The sequence below is a fragment of the Hippopotamus amphibius genome, chromosome 12, assembly GCF_030028045.1.
Source record: "Hippopotamus amphibius kiboko isolate mHipAmp2 chromosome 12, mHipAmp2.hap2, whole genome shotgun sequence".
NCBI classification, from domain to species: Eukaryota; Metazoa; Chordata; class Mammalia; order Artiodactyla; family Hippopotamidae; genus Hippopotamus; species Hippopotamus amphibius.
This window is the reverse complement of record NC_080197.1, coordinates 31,483,665-31,502,966: the sequence shown is the minus strand read 5'-3', so window position 1 is coordinate 31,502,966 and position 19,302 is coordinate 31,483,665. Positions and strand designations below refer to the sequence as shown.

Here is a 19,302-nt window from a genome sequence, read left to right as displayed (position 1 = left end):
AAACTGCTGCACCATACTCTGACTGGCAGCAAGTTCTACCTTTTCTTGGGGGGAAAAGATGTGCAGGTGAATACTCGCAGCCTAATACAGAGGGTGCACTTCTCTTCTAAATAGCTTCTAAGCTCCTTAGGATTTGAATGCCCTTCCTGTTACTGTAAGCACAGTACACTTTTTATATGATTACTATGTGGTTAGGAGCCTGTTACAATGCTGGGTCAAAAAGGACCACCCCAGTATACAGGAGTGGGGATATAACTGAAGGGATGGGCCATTTATCCCCATGCTGACCACTATGCAAAGTTGAGATGCATCTCAGAGTAAACCACACAGGAGGGGTCTGGATGGTCAGCTGAGTTAGGGGTCTGACAAGGGGATATGGTAGCCCAGCCTCTAGCATCATGTGGTAAGGGAGCAAGGACAGGTGGGTGGTGAGAGGGCATTCACAGGGGTGCAGCAGTTAGGAAGCAGAGGATTTGGATGAGGTGACACTGAATCTGCAGCAGTTTTGGAGCAAATGTCAATTAGCTAGTACTGGGTGGTATGTGAATAAGTATAAATGGTTTGACATGAGACAGTCTGGATTGCATGAACTTGAGCAAATTGGCCAAAATTTCCCATAAAACTGGGATAATAATATCTGCTACATAAGGAGTAAATAAGATAATCTCATGTCTGGCATAGAATAAGCCTTCAATAAATTAGTTTTATAGGAGTAGGAGGCTTAACCTTACTTTTTGAACTGTTTTCTTCTATGTTCTATATATTCAAAATTAAGAAAGCAAAAAGAGAAACAGTTTAAAATTACAACCTAGACAACGCTACTGATTTGAAAGGTGACTGGACAAAGTGATTTGGAAATATGTTTTACAAGCCTTAAAAATATTCATACCCTTTGCCTAGCAACTCTGGATTCTAGCCTAAATAAATAAAAATCTCTATGTTCAAATTATTTACTTCATCATTATTTAGAATGACCCCAAAATGAAAAAAACCTTAGTATTCAGCAGTAGGGGAACAGTTAAGTAAATTATGGTTCCTGTATTACTTTTTATTTGTTCTTTCAAAAAATACATAATGTGTACCTATTAGGTACTGGGTTAGGTACAGAGCAAACAGTGGTGAATCAATCATATACACAGTTCTTGCTCTCATGAACAACGCAAACTTGTGGGTGAAAGACAGGTATTAAATAAGCAAAACAAATAAATATAAAATTATATATCATGATAAATGCAATGAAAGAACAGAATATTATTAGAGGAAGTATCAGAAAGCCCAAGAAATATCCCAGTACAGATGAAGGGTACATCTCTCTGAGGAAGGATGTGTATGGAAAATAGTACTGCAGGCAGAGAACAGCATGTGCGATGACCCAGAGGCAGGAGAAGGCTTGGTCTGTGTGAGGAAATAGAGTGTCAGTGAGGGTGCTATGCAGAAAGTGGGGCTGGTGGGGACGGCAAGAGGAAGTGGGAGGAGATGAGTCTGACAAGGGTTAGATCATTTATTTCCAAACAGGTCCTTGAATAAGAGGTTTGAATTTTAAGTGCATGAGGAAACCATTCAAGGTTTTTAAACTGCAATCCACTTTACATGTTAAAGAATCACTCTGGCTGCTACATGGAAAATGGGCTGGAAGGCAAGTACAGAACGTGGAAAGATGATGGTATAAGGAAATAGATGCATTTGAGATATAGTATGAAGTTAGAATGACTAGATTTAGAGATGGAATGAACAAAAGTTGGGGAGACAAAGAGATAGGCATGAAGGATGACTCTCAGGTTTCTAGCCTGGATAATAACAACAAAAAAGATTAAATAAAGGAAATGCCAGCCTAAAAGGCACCAACTTTGCCAGAAAGAAGCAAGAGCTTTAACAAGGAATAAATATATTTCCTAGGAACCAGCAAGATAGCGGTAGAGAAATTAAAGTGAAAGACCCCAAGATAACAGGAGTCAAGGTCTCATAGTCCATCTACCTCCACTTACTCAAGAGATTTTCTTTTCAGAGCTAAAACCCTGGAGGTTCCGCATGTTATTGTACTAAGAAGGACAATTTCTTTAGACCCAGTGCTGTCAACACATAAAGGGGGAAAAAAAGAGTTTCCTGGGCTGGAAGACTGGAATTTCCCAATTCACCCAAGTTTGCCTTCTCTTCACCCAGACAGGCATATTTTCATAGGCTTCCACCTTGATGTGGGGCAGGATGAGACAAGTTTTTAAAAGCCCTCATGACTAATCCTGAGGCATTACTTTCCCTGTACATCTCTTGTCTAAAATGACATAGAACAGATGTAGTGACAACAAGATTCTTGAAAATGGTCCTCAGGGTCAGTAATGACAATGACCACATCTCAAAGTCCTGTCAGCACCCCTAGCTCCCCCAAGTCATGATGCAGAAAAATTAGGTCTCCAGCTAGGCTGAGGCTCCTAAAAGGAAAGTTAGGAAGAAACAGGAGCCACGGTTTGACAAGAGAAAATAAAAGGTTTGCTTTAGAGAACACCATGCTAGATGCAAAACGTCAGATTAAAGAGCCTAGGCCAAGGATGAAAACAAAGGGAATCCTACTTTTAGTTTCTACTCTGAAAAACCCAGCCTGGAGAGCTGGGCAGAAGCAGCTGAACCAGAAGGCTCTAAGATGTTAAATTCTCCACAAACAGTAGGTGGCATCAAAGACCATTTCATCCCTTGCTTAGGCCTTTACTGGAGCAAGGTTGTCATTTTTTAATAAATGTCAGTGAAAAAAACTTTTTTTCCCCAGTTTTTATTTTTTAAAAAAGTATATCTACCACCCAATTTAACTAAGAAGTTCTCTTTGGGCCCTTCCTCATCATGTCCTCTACCTTCTTCTCTCACAAGTAAACTTGGAATTTTGTATTTATTATCCCCTTGCTTTGTTTGCATCCCATATATTCTGTATCCTTAAAAAATATATTTTTATTGTTCAGTCTCTTTTTTGATAAAAATGGAATGATAATCAAGTGGTGACTTTTTTTTTTTGCCCAGCATTATATTCTGAAGATTCATTCAGTTTGTTTCACATAGCCAAAGTTCATTCATTTTAACTACTTTGTAGACCTCCATTTTTAGACCGTAACAAACTTTATACATCCATTCTACTACTGATGAATATCTGGGTTGTTTACAGTTAATAGTCCTGTTTTGAGCACTAACTGTATTTCCTCACGCACACGTGCAAGAGTTTCTGGTATGAGTAACTTTAACCTTATCAGATGAGGCCAAATTGTTTTTCAAAGTAGCTGTACCAATTTACACTCCCACCAGCAATGCAAAGTGTTCCAGTTGTTCCATATCCTCGTCAACATTTGCTATGGTCAGATTTTAAATGTAACAAATGCAGGTTTAATTCACATTTCTGATTATTAATGAGGTTCACCACCTTTTCACAGTTCACTGGTCAACAGGGTTTCCTCTTCTGTGAATAATGTAGCTGAGTGTTTCCCCATTTTCCTACTAGATTATTTTCTTACTAATTTGCAGGAGTTATGTGTTCTGGATACTCATTCTTTATCAGTTATAAGTGTTACACGTATTTTTTACAAAGTTTGTGGCCTGCCCTTTCATTTTCTTTATGGTATTTATCTATAAACAGAAGTTTTACCTTTTAATGTAGGTAGTCAAGTTGATCAATCTTTCCCTTTATAAACATTTTAAGTCTTAAGAACACTTTCTTATGTGAGACCATAGTATATTTTCCTACATTATCGTCTCTACATTTTGTCCTTTAAATGTCAGTGTTTATACCAACTGGGATTGACTTTTGGCACGACACAAGAATTCTAATTCATTTATTCCCATAAGGTTACCCAGTGGTCCAACCACTACTTACTGTAAAGACCACCCTTTCCCCCAGCAAAACTACAACAGCATTCGTCACAAATAGGTTTTCCTTTACACATGAATCTGCTTCTGGGTTCTCTATTTTATTCTTCTGGTCAATCCATCTATTCCAGTGCCAATACAAAACTGTCTCAATTACTAAACTTTATAATAACTGTTTATATCTGGTAAGGCGGGTCTCCTCACCTTGTTCTTCTTCTTCAGGAATGTCTTGGCTATTCTTGAATCTTTTCTCCTCCATATAAATTTTAGAATCAGCTTGTCAAGTTCCACAAAAAACCTGTTGGGATTTTTATTGGAATTGCATTGAATCTATATATCAGTTTGGGGAGAATTGACAACTTTACAATACTGAGCCTTCTAATCTATTGATCTTATCTCTTTCACTAATTTAGGCTTTTTTCTTTAATATCTTCAAACATTTTTATAATTTTCTCCAAAGATTTTGTAAATATTTTATTAAATTTATTCCTAGGTACTTCACATTTTGGATGCTACTGTAAATGGCATCTTTTAAAAACCATTAGATTTTCTGAGTGTGGCTTATGTATAGAAATGCATTCATTTTTTTATGCTGTTTTTGTATCTTTGACCTTGTTAAAAAAACATTAATTCTAATAATTTATCTAATGAGTCTGGATTTCTCTGGGACAATAATCTCCTCTGTGAAATAAACTGATTTTTGTCTCTTTCTTTCCAATCCTTAATACCTCTCATTTCTTTTCTTGCCTTACTGTGCTGTCTAATATCTCCATTTTAGTAGTGAATCTCATTCACTTTAAAGTTTGAATCCCCTTCCAAATACTCTGACCACAGTCACCAGTGCCTGAACACTCTGCAGTGATGGAGAGCCTACTACCTTCCAAGGTAGTTCCCCGCATCTTGGAGCAGTTCTGTTTAGAAGGACTTAACACCCAGAAACACCATTTCTTTTCTTTTTCCCTTGTACTGACCAGTGTAAAACCCAGGTGGTCAGCTGTGCCTTCTCTGACCCTTGGAAATCCTGAACCCCCAATTCCCTGGACTGCTGAATTCCAAAGCCCTTGATATAGTTACTGCTAATTCCCCACAGGCCTTCGGCTCTGATACATTTATTTGGAGACAACACGTCAATGTAGAGGCTACTCTGACTCTGACTCACTCAGATGCCACACAATTCTGTCACCAAATTACCCACAAATGCTTCTTTATCTGGAAATCCAAGAATTAAGCTGTCTCTACTAAAGACGCAGGGTCCTGAGCGGGCTGGGGGTTTCACATTTCATAATTCACAGATTTCTGACCACTTCGCGGCCTCCAGTTCTCTCCCTCGCTGTCTCCTTCACCTCAGGAGCTAACTAAATTCTATTTATTTATTTGTTCATTAAACCTTAAACATGCTTTAAGGGACTTCAATAAGTGGCTTTCCAAAGTGTTTCTTTTAAACAAATTCAACGCTTCTTTCTGAGACAAATGCTGGTCAGTAAAAAACTTCCAGCTTACAACTTTAGGACAAAAGTTCCATTACCCAAAACTTTCACCCACAGTGGGGTTTCACAGAAATGCTACATATTCCCCATGTAGTCTGGCAGATATCTGAAAACAGCTGCCATTTCCTATGCTCACTGTTTCTTCAGCTGTTCACCCCCACAGCACAGTTTTTTCTCCAGAACAACTTCCCATTTAATGATATTCCTTTTCACAGAGACCTGACTATAAGACTCCTGGCACAGTTCAAGCTGCGGACACCAACTCTTATTCCATATGCCATCTATACATTAAAGCATAATGGATATTATGCTAAAGCTACTAAGCTTGAATAGCTTTACTTACTATATTAAAAAAAAATACTTTTTAAAGTTTTCTTTTTCTTCTTTTTTTTGACCACACTGTGCAGATGCAGGATCTTAGTTCCCTGACCAGGGATTGAACCTGCACCCCCTTCAGTGGAAGCATGAAGTCTTAACCACTGGACCACCGGGGAAGTCCCTTTAAAGTTTTTGAAGTCTGCTTTTAAAAATGTTATTTAAAAATATGCCTGTTGTAAAAGAAAGTCAAATAATTCAGTAGAAAATGGAAGTTCCCTATCACGTCTCTCCTATCTTCTACCCGTCCTTGTAGACAACCACTGCTAACAGCTCACAGTATTCCCCCAGACTTAAAAAAAAAAAAAGCATTAACCCACTCACATGCAGACATACATAGTTTTTTTTTTTAAAAAGGGGATTATAGCACGTAGTCCCCAGTAATATGTTTTTTCCCATATTTTTCTGTCAACACATTTATTTTAATGACAGTACAGAATTTCATAATAGATGCAAGAAACCATTTAGCCATTCTGCTATTTGATACATATTTTTCCATTTATTTTCTTTGCTATTGTAAGTAATGCTATAATGAACATCCTTGTAACAAATATATATTTAGTTTTCTGTTAGAGTCCCATAAGCGTAAGCATTTAAAATTTGGTTGATACTGCCAAATCATCCTTCTAAGGCTCTATCCATTTAAACTCCCCCTACCTGTGTGTAAGAGTGTCTTTATCCCCATACCTCTGTCCATACTTGATATCAATCTTTTAAGATTCTCAAATCTAAAGGGCCCAAAACAACGGTTAGTTTTAATCTGGATCTCCTGATTACCAGATATAGTTGAGTTTCTTTTCCTATGTTTATAGACCATTTGTTTTTCTTCTCTAAACTGCCAATTTTTCTCCTGCAGTGTTTACTGTTTTCTCACAGGTTTGGAGAAGCTCTATACATTATGGAAAATTCTCTGTCTACCTGTGGCAAATAGTTTCTCCCAGTTGGCCACTTTTTTATGGTGTCATTTTTCAGAGACACTGAAGATTTTAACATTTATTATCTTTCAATCTATTCCATTCTAGCTTCTGAATCTTGTGTTTTGCTCAGAAGGGCCTCCCTCACCCTATGATTATAACAATATTATTCTATGACAGTGGACACGAATTGGTGTGTTTGTCCCATGTGTTATTCTCCTCTTTCCTGCCAGGGCTGACCGATGCAAGCACAGTCATACCTGACCTACACTGTGCCAACCAGATTCTCTTTTCCAGGATTTCGAAACCCAGGAAGAAGCAGAGACTTCCCTAGAGGGCCCAGACCCACCAGGATAGGACCCGCTCTGTCCAAAGGCTGGTAGTCTATCTCATCTTTTGATTCTTCCCCAGTATCTTCCCAACTGATGGTTTTAATTTTTCGCTTGAGTTGTCTTCTCTTGTTTTTAAGTAAAAGACCTTAACTCACTTAGTAGTTAGTAACAGAGAGTGGGATTGTAGGTGAGAAACTGATGGGGGAAATGCGGGTGATGTGAACCTGATTACAGAGTTCAGATGAAGGGAAAGGAACTGTCAACCAATTTTCATTATGGGAAAGTGCAAGCCACTCATACCTCATGACTGTACAATAGTTACTTCAGTTATTGGCTTGCAATCACCTGGGATGTGTTCTAGCTGATGGTAAAGGAGTTGGGGGAGGGGAGTTCCAATCAAAAGGAGACGAGAAATGTTGAAATAAAGGAATAGGATTATTCCTGACAATTTTAGATAACAGATCAAGCCCAGCTCCAACATCAAATACTCACCTCCAAAGACAGCACAAAACTCAGGGACCTTCTATGACTGTGCTATGTATTTTGCTGAACCAAAAGTTAAGCTTTCAGAATTTTGCTGGTTGCTAAATGTTAATGCCAATGGAATTCATATCTTCCCTTGGTTGGTCATATGAAAGACAGGGCTTTAAGATGAGATAATTGAGGGGCTTCCTAGGTGGCGCAGTGGTTGAGAGTCTGCCTGCCAATGCAGGGGACACGGGTTCGATCCCTGCTCCAGGAAGATCCCACATGCCGCGGAGCAACAAAGCCCGTGTGCCAAAAAAAAAAAAAAAAAAAAAAAAAAAAAAAAGATGAGATAATTGAAATGATACAGAAAGGAAAACAGAGGAGTTGGAGAAAGACAACTTCTAAAAATCTCTGTTGTGCTCCCTACTGCATCCTGCTTTCATGAAGAAAACTGCCCCACAACCCAGCTCTCATTGCTCATGGAAGATCAGAACGCAAGCATAACACGATCTGGAGGGTAAAATACGTAAAGACGGTAGAAAAGCAAAGAACTAACACCCAGAAGAAACTGCAGGAATTCACTGAGTTGGATCACCGAAAACCACAGGAATAGCTGTTGACATAGATTTTGACCTTAGATCAAAGAAGGGTCTAATTCTAATTTTTGAATAGGGCATATTTCTAGTTATGGTATAGTTAACGGAATTTCTGCAGTTAGTGTAACCAGTTAGGAAACTGGCTACAGTTCTAATGGTGGGGTGGGGTGGCCAGTGTGAACCTGGACTGAATGCTGGGTTCAGCTACATAACAATGAAAAGCCAGAAAGCCCTTGGCACAAAACAGAGGAGATCAGTGTTACAGGGAATCCAACAGGTTCAACCTTCTTACTGATACCTTCACCATGTCCTCGATGGGATCTACAATGCATGCTTTACCAGAGGGTGTACACTGGTAAGGAAAGCACCTGAATCTTTTAGAAGGAACTGACTTTAAAATGGGATTCTTGACCTTAGCAGGATGAAAAAAGCCTCAGAGGCCACGGTTCACTAGGGCTCAGACTTCTCTGGAGGTGGATAATTTGTTGTGAAGCTCCCAATAATGGAAATGGAAGACAGCCAGCTCAGGTCAGTTGAGGGGGCCAGACTAGACTCTCATGCTAGAAAAGGGCCCCTTCTCATCCTACTCCCAGGCCTGAGTCAGTTCACAGACCTAGAACCCTTCAATGATGGGCACATATAAGAAAGTACCCTGTCACAGCACACCCATATACCATGAACCTTCCTCCTCATCTTCCCTTAAGAATCTGCAGCCATTTACCATGGTAACAGCACTGGGTAAAGGGAAATATACCTTTTGGGGTCTACGGGGTTCTGGCTGATTCTTGGGAACTCAGAATGCCACAATTTCATGCAGGTTAGAATGGAGCCTTTGTAGGCCAGGAGATGGAAGGAGTCTTGGCTTGAAGTGGTCTCATGTTAGGATCTACCTATTTTCCCAATGTATGGTTGGAATGGAATTCTATAGCAAGCAGCAGGAATAACCACATTGGTTCCCTAACCCTGTGGATACGTACCATTCCAGCAGGCAGAGCAAATGCAAGCTGCTGGAGCAGGAATCTCCCTTTACCAAAAGGCTAGGTCCCTAGATGAGTCACAGAGGTCCTAAGTGCTACAGGAGACTTAAACGTTGTGGGGTAATGACGAAATAATCCATTTACATGTGTGGGCTTAGTGATGGCATGAAGCGAGTGCTGAATAACTACTAACATTAGCTATTCTGATCCTTCCTATTACTCCCTGTGCAAGCTACCAAATAGATGGGCTGACAGTTTTTAAGAATGTCAGTATAATATCATACATGAATCGTGTGGAGTTGCAGATTTGCAGTTGCTTTCCCAGACGTGCTTACCTTCCTACAGATTAATATAACCCCTGGTACCTGGAATTTCGCTATTAATGAGGCAAGTGCACTTATTTTTTCCTTTACGATGCACAAAGACTACACAAAGCAGTTTCCCTTTCTCATGGCAGGAGCAGTTTCAGTGACAAATCAACACGACCTCTCTCTGCTGTGAACTGGTTCACTGGGATTCTGTCTTACTGTTTCACAGGACGTCACACTGACAACGATGCTCATGACGAGAAGCTGACAGGACTTGAAGAACAGGATGTTATGTATCTTAGGTGTACAAGCTAGACATAAAAATAAAAATATAGTGGCCTGCCACCTTGGCCAAGTCTTCTGAAAGTCAAAGGCCTGCAGCATGTCAGGATATCCCTTCCAACGTAAAGAACAAGCTGCCGCTCCTCGCCCCTGTGCCAGCCCTGCTCCCCCAACCCCCAGCTTCAGGAGGAGGAGTGATGCTTGCTGGGACATTATGGATTTTGGAGACAGCATATATCACACGCTGGTGTCCTGCTCTGACTCATTTATTGAGTGATCTGAAAAGAGAAGGTTCTCTGGCTGATTCAGGCCACAGAGAAATTAGCTCTGGTAGATTCTATGGGGCCCTAAGTGTCTGTGGTTAAGGCTGAGCAGGAGAATCATAATGAAAACCTTAGGATTTGGGGACAAGACCATGATCCTGTCAGCAAGATCACGTTCCTAGCTTAGCACTGGGCTCTGGTAGCGACTGTAACCCTGACCATGAGACACCAGATATCCATATGACTTCAACTGCCCATCATAAACTAAGTATTATGTGATTCAATAAGCTATAAATTGGGACACGTCCAGAAGTGAGCTGAAACTGATGTGTACAGAATGCGTGCCACACACCCACTCCTTCAACAGATTCCTCTGACTTCCTGATGATATTAACAGTTGACTAAAGCAGAAAAAAGTCCAGCCTAGTGTACAAATGGCTCTGTGAGACAATGCTAGCCCATTCTGGAAGCAGAGTGCTATGGGATAATCTACTTAAGGTATGGCTCTGAATGAGTATAAAAGAGAAATCCATCTGGTGAACAGAACTTCTGGTAGTAGATAACCAAGACAAGAAAGACAGGAAATATTTATGCTCCACGTGCATGCTCACCAGATGGCACTCACTGCAAGAACCCAGGAGATACTAGCTGGCTCCTTCCCTCATCACCCCAGTGCTGGCCCAATGAGCCCATGAACGTTGGTGGCCATGGCAGCACGGCACCTGGCTGTCACAATACCTATCTGAATTTGCCTACCCTTCCTCTTAGGAACACCACCTCTATCCAGGTATTCATTGGAATGCTTTATTATGGGATCTCAGGGAATTACCTCCAAACAAAGAACTCATCTCACAGAAAAAGTATGGCCATTGGGTCACACACCCATCACCCAGAAGCAGCTTGCACCACAATCACAAAACAGCAGAGTGCTTACTGGAGACCTAGCTACAGTGTTGAGGCTTGGGTGCTATCTTGTGGGATGAGGTGAATGTTTGTTATCAAGAATGAGCAATAAATGGTGTTGTTTTTCTAACAGCCAGAAAAAAGGGTCCAAGTTATTAGCTTAACTCTTGCCTGGCAAATGGCCTTCTGCTTCATCTCCTGCTTCCCTGCCATCTGTGCTCCACACTGTAGCTAGTGATTTTCTCAGAATGCAAATCTGACCACATCACTCTCCACTCCCTCAAGCCTTTCAGTGGCGCTGCAGATATGAGTGGTGACCCACCCGCCCGTAAACATTCCTCCTTTCCTCCTTGCTACCAGAGCTCCCATTCTGTGGGTTACCCGCCTCTCCTCTACATGACACAGGAATCATCTGGATTGGTCTCAACCAGTTGCAGTAAGACTATTTCTCCCTTGCTTACGACTAGTTTAAGAAGGAACATGTGACCAAAGAAGTCTCCAGAAGCTTTGGGGAAAGTTTCTCTCACTAATAAAAGGAGACACACAGGAAGAAATAGTCAGCCTTTTCCCACTGGACCTTGTTTACCCCCATGTGGCGGCCAGAACTGGGGCAGACATTAGTTCTTTGGGGGGCTGCGCTGCATGGCTTATGGGCATCTTAGTTTCCCGGCCAGGGACTGAATCCGGGCCCTCGTCAGTGAAATCGGCGCGTCCTAACCACTCCCCTAACCCAGGGAATTCCCTGGGTAGCCATTTTGGCAACATGAGGGGAGCCAGCCTAAGAGACAGGGCTGACACACGGCTGAGTGGAAAGGTATGAAGGACAATGAGAGTTTAACAATGCCCAAGTTGACAAATTAGCCAACTCTGGAACTGTTCCTGTGTCCTCAAGTCCATTCCCCTCTCCCTAATCATTACCACTTTACATCACTCTGTCAGCACCTCTGGTCTTAACTGTTGCAGCCCCTAACTGTATTTTCTGCTTCTATCCTCGTCTCCCCATGGGCTCTTCTCTAACTAGTAGTCCAAGTCACTTTTTGAAAATACGAATCTAGTTGGTCTGTGGCTTTCCACTTGACATTCTACAAGAGCTACAGTCTGGCCCAGTCTTCTACATTTTCATCTCTTACTAATCCCTTGAGTCTCTGCCCTTCAGCCACTCACAGCCCTTCATTATTTTTTGAATGTGCCCTTACCTCACCCACCCTCACTACTGACAGATTGTTCCTGATATTCCCAGTGCTTGGAATGTTCTCCCCATCTCCCTTTCCCCAATGCCTTTGCCTATGATTATGTCTCAATTAAAATATCATTTTTAAAGGAAGTTCTGAACTGGTGGACTGGCATCATCAACTGGTAGATTCACAAACATGTTCTGCTTCTTTGAGGGCGTTACAAAACATACGAATATAAATACTATCCAGGATGAGGCCTGTGTTCTGCAGTCTGCCATGGTCCTCATTTTCCACACTGACCTACTCCTACTGTCTACTTAAGATACCCTGGGACCCCTGGCTCTAGACTCTAAAAGGCCACCTCTTAATATAGGTCCCTATGCCTCTGCACCAGTTCTTCATGTTCTATATTGCTGCTTGAACGTCTATAGCAAGTTCCCTGAGTGTAGGGACTAGATCTGCTTTTGCTCCCCAGCAAATCCCTGACACCTCGCACATATAAGACGCTTGATAAGTATTTATTAAACAAAAGTAACAGATGCAATGATGAATGAACGGATAGATGGGTAGAAGAGGGAGGTATGGCAAATCTTTTTTTCATTTCCTGTCCATGATCACATAGGAAAGGAGGCAAATGAACCTGGTAAAAAAAATTTCTCACCTCTTAACCCATTAGGAACGTATTTTCTACCCCATGCCAAAAGGCTTGACCTTAGGTCTGCCTTCCTCCCTGCGGACACACCAGCCTCAGCAAAGAACTCACGTTGAACTCCTCTCTGAAGAGCTTATTGTCATCAGCCATTCTCCGGTTAATCTCTTCTTCCAGCTTGTCCACAGGCAGGGGCGGATACTTCCTGTTGGTGCTTGGGGACCTGGCCAGAAGTGGTACGCTCTGGGGTTCTGCAGTGCATAAGGGGGAAGGTTGGTCAGGTGCCCTGGGGACAGAGCCCTTCTCTGGAGACTAAATTAGGGGTTCTATCTCATGGTCTAGGCATCCAAAAACTAGGGCTGCTTTCAAGTCTTTTTTTCCTTTCCTTTTAGGATGGGGACACTCCTATTTTCTTGATTTTTCTTCTCCATGAAGGTTCCCCATGTCCTTTGGGGGTGTCTTACCCACATCCTCAGTGCGGCCATTGGATAAGCGGAAAGAATTGGAATGGCTCCCAGCTTGCTTGTATTTCTTAAACCTAATGAGAAAATGTTCACAGTGAAAGCACAGAGTCAGGAGAGACCAAGCATTGGCTTTGTAGTTCCACTTAACAATTCAGCCTTTTAAAATATCCTTTTACCAAAAAAACAGGCTCTTTTAGAGACAGGTTCTGCACACACTGAAGACGCTCCAGTGGGGACTGAGCCCCGCAGTGCGTCCGTGCTCACCCTCAGCACACCACAATCCAACCCCGGGAACCCCACAGTATGCTCTGGCTTGAATGGCTCCTCCACGCAGCTCCAGTTCCGGGACTCGCTGCACATCACAGCCACACCAGGTGGAGGTAGGATGTGTGGGTAGAATACAGTGGGGGGAGATAAGAGTCCCAAATACAAATCTTGGTACTTCCCTGGTATAACCAGGGAGAAGCCCAGCGCTTCAGACTGGGTGGCACAGGTCTGGCCACAAGTCTCCTGCAGAAAGGTGGAGACACACAACAAACCGCAGGGAGGTACAAGGTTCCTCTTTCTTTATCCTTGCAGAAGAACAGAGGGAGCCCAGAGCAGCTTAAGCCAAAAATAAGGGCAGAGTTAAAGCCAGTTAGTCAGGGTGGTGACTTTAGCAGGAAGAGAACAAATGCACCTCCCTCCTCCCTCCCTTGGGTTTCCTTTCCTGGCTTTTGCTCCCTGTTTGAGGAGTAATATCTAAAAGACCCTGGAAGAAAGTCAGAAAGAGAAACTCTGTAGCTCACATGGTTCAGCTCAGCGTGCCAGAGTCAGGGGCCCTAGAGGGGTCTGGGGACAAAGCCCCAGCTAGAAATTAAGTAGACCTTTACTGAGCACAAAATCTCCCCTGGGGCACTTGCAGGGGTTGTTTCAATAGGGCTAGGTCTTAAGATCTTAAAACGCCTATCAGTAACAACAGACTGTGGCTTCTTCCCTCAACCTCTAAACCACTGTCCTGGGTTTTAGGTTGAATTGGAGTCAAGGGACAGGACTCGGGGACGGACGGAAGCAAAGGGGAGGGGCTGGGTGTTAAGGAAGACTATGTAAAACTTTTGAAACATTTCTAAGCAGAATTTTAATCTTAGGAGCGCTACCATGAGTCATTCTCCTCTGTCCCATTCACTGTCTTTATCCTGCTGTCTTCCGGACTGTGTGGGCTTACTGAGACCCTGGGGTATTGAAACAGAACCCAAGAGAAGGCAGAAGCATTAGCACGCTCACCTTAACATATACAAAACTATGATAATAAACACGATCACTAGCAGAGAGGACAGGGCCACCATCACAGCAATAATCGGCGTCTCATCTGAAATCAAGAGAACAAACATGTTGTTACCACTGTATGTAATGGGGGCTCAAGTCAGCTGCTCAGGGAAACACCCAGATGAGGAAGAAGGGCTCCTCCAAATGCTGATGTAGATGGCTGGGCATGCGGAGGGAGAGAGGGGAGAGGGAGGGGAGGGGAGGAAGAGAAACAGAGAAAAGAGAACACCTCTCACCGCCAGCTCAGGGCTACTGGGTGAAGAGGGGGCTACAGCAGGGTAAGGGCCCAGGGTGACATGACCACCCCATCTCTGATTTATCATACAAATGTTTATTCTGTGTCTCCCTGTACTAGAATGAAAGCTCTTTGAAGGCAGAGACTGTTTCTTTCATTGTTATAGAGCCTGAAACAAAAGCAGTGCTCAGCACATAAGAAATACTCAAATATTTGAAAGCATGAACACATCCAATCCTGATAGCTAGCTGGGTAGGCAGGGCCAACAACGTACTTTCTCCCAGGCTCAATGGGCTCCATCTAGCGGAAGATGGGAGAGAAAGGAAAGAGGACAATTTTCCTATCATAAATCCAAATGGTTTCCTGGCACAGAGAATTTGTTCCTGTTTAAAGCAAGGAGACATTATTAGATCTTTAAAGCACTATGTGTCTAAAAATGCTGGATACTCTTTTCTACCTCTTTCCACAGCCACCTTTCACTAGGACCCAACTACAGCAACATCTGGCTTGGAGATACAGCAACTTTGCCCTTCATTCCATAGGGCCTGGCTTCCTTTCCACCCCCTACTGAGCCTCATGGCAGCCGACCAGGTGCCGCCTCATCCTCTTCCTGCACTCTCATGCCCTCACCACAAACTACACAACCAGTCTCAATTTGTAACTATCTTCACCATTTTCCATCCTTACTAGCAGCACCATTTTCCATCACTTTAGCAGATCCCCACTTAAGGGTCAGTCCTGTCACATATGCTCTGTATTACATCTATTACTGTCTTCTTGACCTCATTTACCCTCCTGCAACCACCAACAGCCAGCCCCATGTCTCTCTTCATAGTTAACTTCTCACAACAGTTGTCTTATATAACAATTGTTCTCTCTAACCCCTCACCTCTGGGTACTCCTTAATCTATTTTGCTCTGACTCCTACCCTCAGTGCGCCATTTAAACTGCTCATCAAGGACGCCAACAAATGGCATATTGCCAGATCCAATGGAAACATTCCCATTCTCATCTGATTCAACCTCTTAGCAGCATGCATTCAAAAATACTTATGGGGACTTCCTAGGTGGCGCAGTGGGTAAGAATCTGCTTGCCAATGCAGGGGACACAGGTTCGATCCTTGCCCCAGGAAGATACCACATGCCACGGAGCAACTAAGCCCGTGCACCACAACTATTGAGCCTGCGCTCTAGAGCCCATGAGCCACAACTATTGAGCCCATGTGCTGCAACTACTGAAGCCCACGCGCCTAGAGACCGTGCTCTGCAATGAGAAGCCCGCGCACCACAATGAAGAGTAGCCCCTGCTCGATGCAACTAGAGAAAGCCCTTGTGCAGCAACGAAGACCGAACACAGCCAATAAAATAAATAAATAAAATAAATTTATAAAAAAAAAATACTTATGGACTAGCAACTGTATGCCATGCACTGTTCCAGACACTGGGAACAGAGAAGTGATTAAACAGACAAGTGACAGAGAGCCGACATTCTGGGGGAAGTGGAAGAAAACTTTTCATAAACAATTTCAGACAGGGACAAGAGATATGAAGTAAAGAAGGGCAAGAGGATAGAGTGTGATGGGTTTGGGGGAGGAGGCAGTGGTTGGCTATGTTAGAGTAGTTTGGGAAGGTCTAAAGTGGTTACACTGAGCCATTATTCAGAGTGGTCTAAATAATGTGAAGAAGTGAAGTACAAAAAGATCTGTGCAAAGAGCTTTCTAGACACAGGGAACAGCAAGCATAAGAGCCCTTAGGAGTTTGGTGGGTTCAAGAAATAGCACAAAGACCAGTTTTCATACAAGATGTGGCTGGAGATGTGCACAGAAGCCAGAAGACTTAGGGCTTTGTAGGCTATGGTAATGAGTGTGGATTTAGTTCTGAATGTGATGAGAAACACTATGTGATTGGAGGGGTTTGAACAGGGGAGAGATATAAATGGATTTACATTCTTTTAAAAGATCAGTTAGTTAAACTGACTCATAAGCAGCAGTCCTGAGGTAGGAGGTAATCCAGCAGAATGTGGTGTCACGCAAGCTGAGAACAGAGTTCCTCAAGGAGGGAGTAATCAATCAAATAATCAACAGATTAAGTAGGATGAAAATCCAGTGAAACTGGGTTTGACAAGAGGGAAGTTATTAGCGACCTTTTCAAGAGTGGTTTTGGTTAAGCAGTTGCTGAGAAAGCCCAAATGGAATGAAATAAAGATGGAAAGAAGAGACAGTGAGATACTGATTCCTTATTTGAGGTGAGGACTTTTGTCATAAAGAGATGCAGAGAAAAGCAGCAGCTGGAGGGAAAGATGGGGTGGAAAGTTTGTTTTTAAAGAGATGGGAGATATTATATCATGCTTCTTTGTTGATGGCAATTTTCAAACATACCCTGTTATGTGGATCTCATATTAAAATGAGCATTCAAACTGGCTGACTACTTCCTCCTCTTTGAAGAACTTTCCCTTCTTGGTTTCCACAACAAAGCACTCTTCTGATTCTTTCTGTCTCTTGGCTGCTTCATATTATTTCCCCTCGTCAGTTGTTCCTCTTCTAACGCAGATCTCTAAATGTCTGATTTCCTCAGGGCTCTGTCCTTGGCACTCTTCTCTATACTCTATCTAGTTGATCAGATCAGGCTGGAAGCTCAAGTGATATGCTAGCAATTCCCACATTTGCACTCACTGCTTGGTCAGACCTCTCTTTGAACTCTTCTGAAACTATAATGTCACCTCCACTTCAAATTTCACAGGCAATGCAAGCTTCCTGGGTCTAAAAAAATTTCCCTCACCGGTGATTCAGTAGCTAGTACTGCCATCCATCCACCCTGTTGCTCGAGTAAGAAATGTGGAAATCCCCTTAATTTCTTACCCATGCTTAGCTTCTGCACCCAGCTCAGCCGCAAGTAATGTTTTAGCACTAAAACCAACACCTCAAATTCGTCTGCTCTTTTTTCCATTCTGTTGCCATCACTCTGGTCTAAATCTCTGTCCTCTCTCATCTGAATCACGGTAAGCCGCGTCCCCTGCCAGTCCATTTCCCACAAAGCTGGAAGAGTGATCTCGAAGAAAGAAAATTAGATCATGTTCTTCTCTCATGTAAAATCTTTCAATGGTTTCCCAAGCCTTTACAATGAAATCTAATATCCTTACCCTGGACAATAACAACCTCCCTCATTTAGCCTCTGCTTTTCTCTATCTCTCCCAACTCTTTCCTTGCTCACTAAACTTCAGCCATTTGCATCCTTCCATGCTGGGTTCACTCTTTCCTTTGAACACATTGTTCCTTCTGCTGTATATAGCCTCCCTCTATTCTTTGCCTGGCTAACTCCTAGTCATCCAGTTCTCATTTCAGGTGTTCCTCTTCCCAGAGAAGTCTTTTCTGACTTAACACTAAATTAGGTAAGCCTTAGTTTCCTTATCTCTAAAATCAGTAATTCTAAAGATTAAATGAGATCATCCATGTGAAGTTCTTGGCACGGTAACTTGCACACATTACGTACACAGTGTTAGCTACTACTTTTTTTAACAGAGCACTCTGTTACTTCCCTTGATAATACCTCTCACACTCTGTAATTACATATTTGAGTATAGCTGATTATGAGTGTCCCTCCTCCATACCACAAATTCCACAAGGACAAGGATTATATACCTGCTTAGCTTCTCACCATATACCTAACACCTAGCAGAGAATTTCATACACAGTGGGCACTAAACAAATACTGGATGGACTACACTGAGTGAATGAATAAAAGAATTAATGATTTATCACTAAATATGTCTTTGTTCAATGCCAATCACAGAGGGCTGTATACCAGGTATTAAAAGAAGGTAATTAGAGACATTTGGCTCAAGACAGTGGGCTGAATCTATCATTTTATTTCTTTCTCTTCCCAAAAGGATACTGAATCAATAGAAGAAATATAAAAATACTAATGAAATAAAAAGCATATCTGGAAGGCAGCAAAGAGTGCCATCAGCAGACCAGAAACTTTGAGATATTTGTGGAAGACAAAGCAGATGAAGAGATCAATCAGAGCTGAAGAACCTCCAGTTGAAAGGTAAGCACCAGTTCTATCAGTCTGAGCCTGGAAATATCTCAAGCTCAGAGTCAGCCAGGAATGGGGATGAAAGTAGGCCTTGGGGTAGCAGGGTATTTAACCAAAGGCTTGCCAACGCAGGCCAGTACACCCACAGGCTGAGCAACAAGCTGTGGTGTCTTATCCGGGCTCTGCTGGAAAAACAGCGCTCTATACAGAGTGGGGGTGTGCTGATGGCTTCTTTATTAAAATACACATATAAAAAATATAAGCTGCATATACATTTTATAACTTGTTATGGAAAACTTTCAAACTTATACAGGAGGAAAGAGAAACTACAATAAATCCATATGCACTTACTATTTCACTTCGACAATATCGCCACGTGCCAGTTTTTTCATCTATACCAGTGCTGGGTTTCTCAGCCACACACTAATAACATCCTGTGATAGATAATTCTCTGTTGTGGGGGGCTGTCGTGTGCACTGTAAGATGTTTAACAACATCTCTGATCTCTAGCTACTAGATGCCAGTAGCAAACCCTTAATTATGACGACCAAAATCACCTTCAGACGTTGCCAAATGTTTTCGAGGGGGGGAGCGGGGGAGTCGCCCTGAGCTGAGAACCACTGGTCTATACTCACTCCACTGGATTATATTAAGGCAAATCTGAGACATATTTCAACTGTATTTACTTCAGTATG

General features: G+C 42.4%; 1 protein-coding gene across 10 annotated transcripts in view; it reads right to left on the bottom strand.

Annotated features, from left to right (window-relative positions):
* PTPRA (protein tyrosine phosphatase receptor type A) overlaps window positions 1-19,302 on the bottom strand; it is a 164,554-nt gene that overhangs the window by 38,726 nt on the left and 106,526 nt on the right. For 5 of the 10 annotated variants that reach the window (XM_057700859.1, XM_057700860.1, XM_057700858.1 and 2 more), the window contains 4 exons: window positions 17,431-17,620; window positions 14,297-14,381; window positions 13,034-13,107; window positions 12,684-12,820 (listed from right to left, as the gene is read on the bottom strand). In XM_057700859.1, the coding sequence (XP_057556842.1) occupies window positions 12,684-12,820; window positions 13,034-13,107; window positions 14,297-14,381; window positions 17,431-17,620 (486 nt within the window). Of the gene's footprint in view, window positions 1-4,044; window positions 4,139-12,683; window positions 12,821-13,033; window positions 13,108-14,296; window positions 14,382-17,430; window positions 17,621-19,302 lie in introns of those variants that run through there. The other 5 variants (XM_057700861.1, XM_057700862.1, XM_057700864.1 and 2 more) reach the window with 2 other exon arrangements.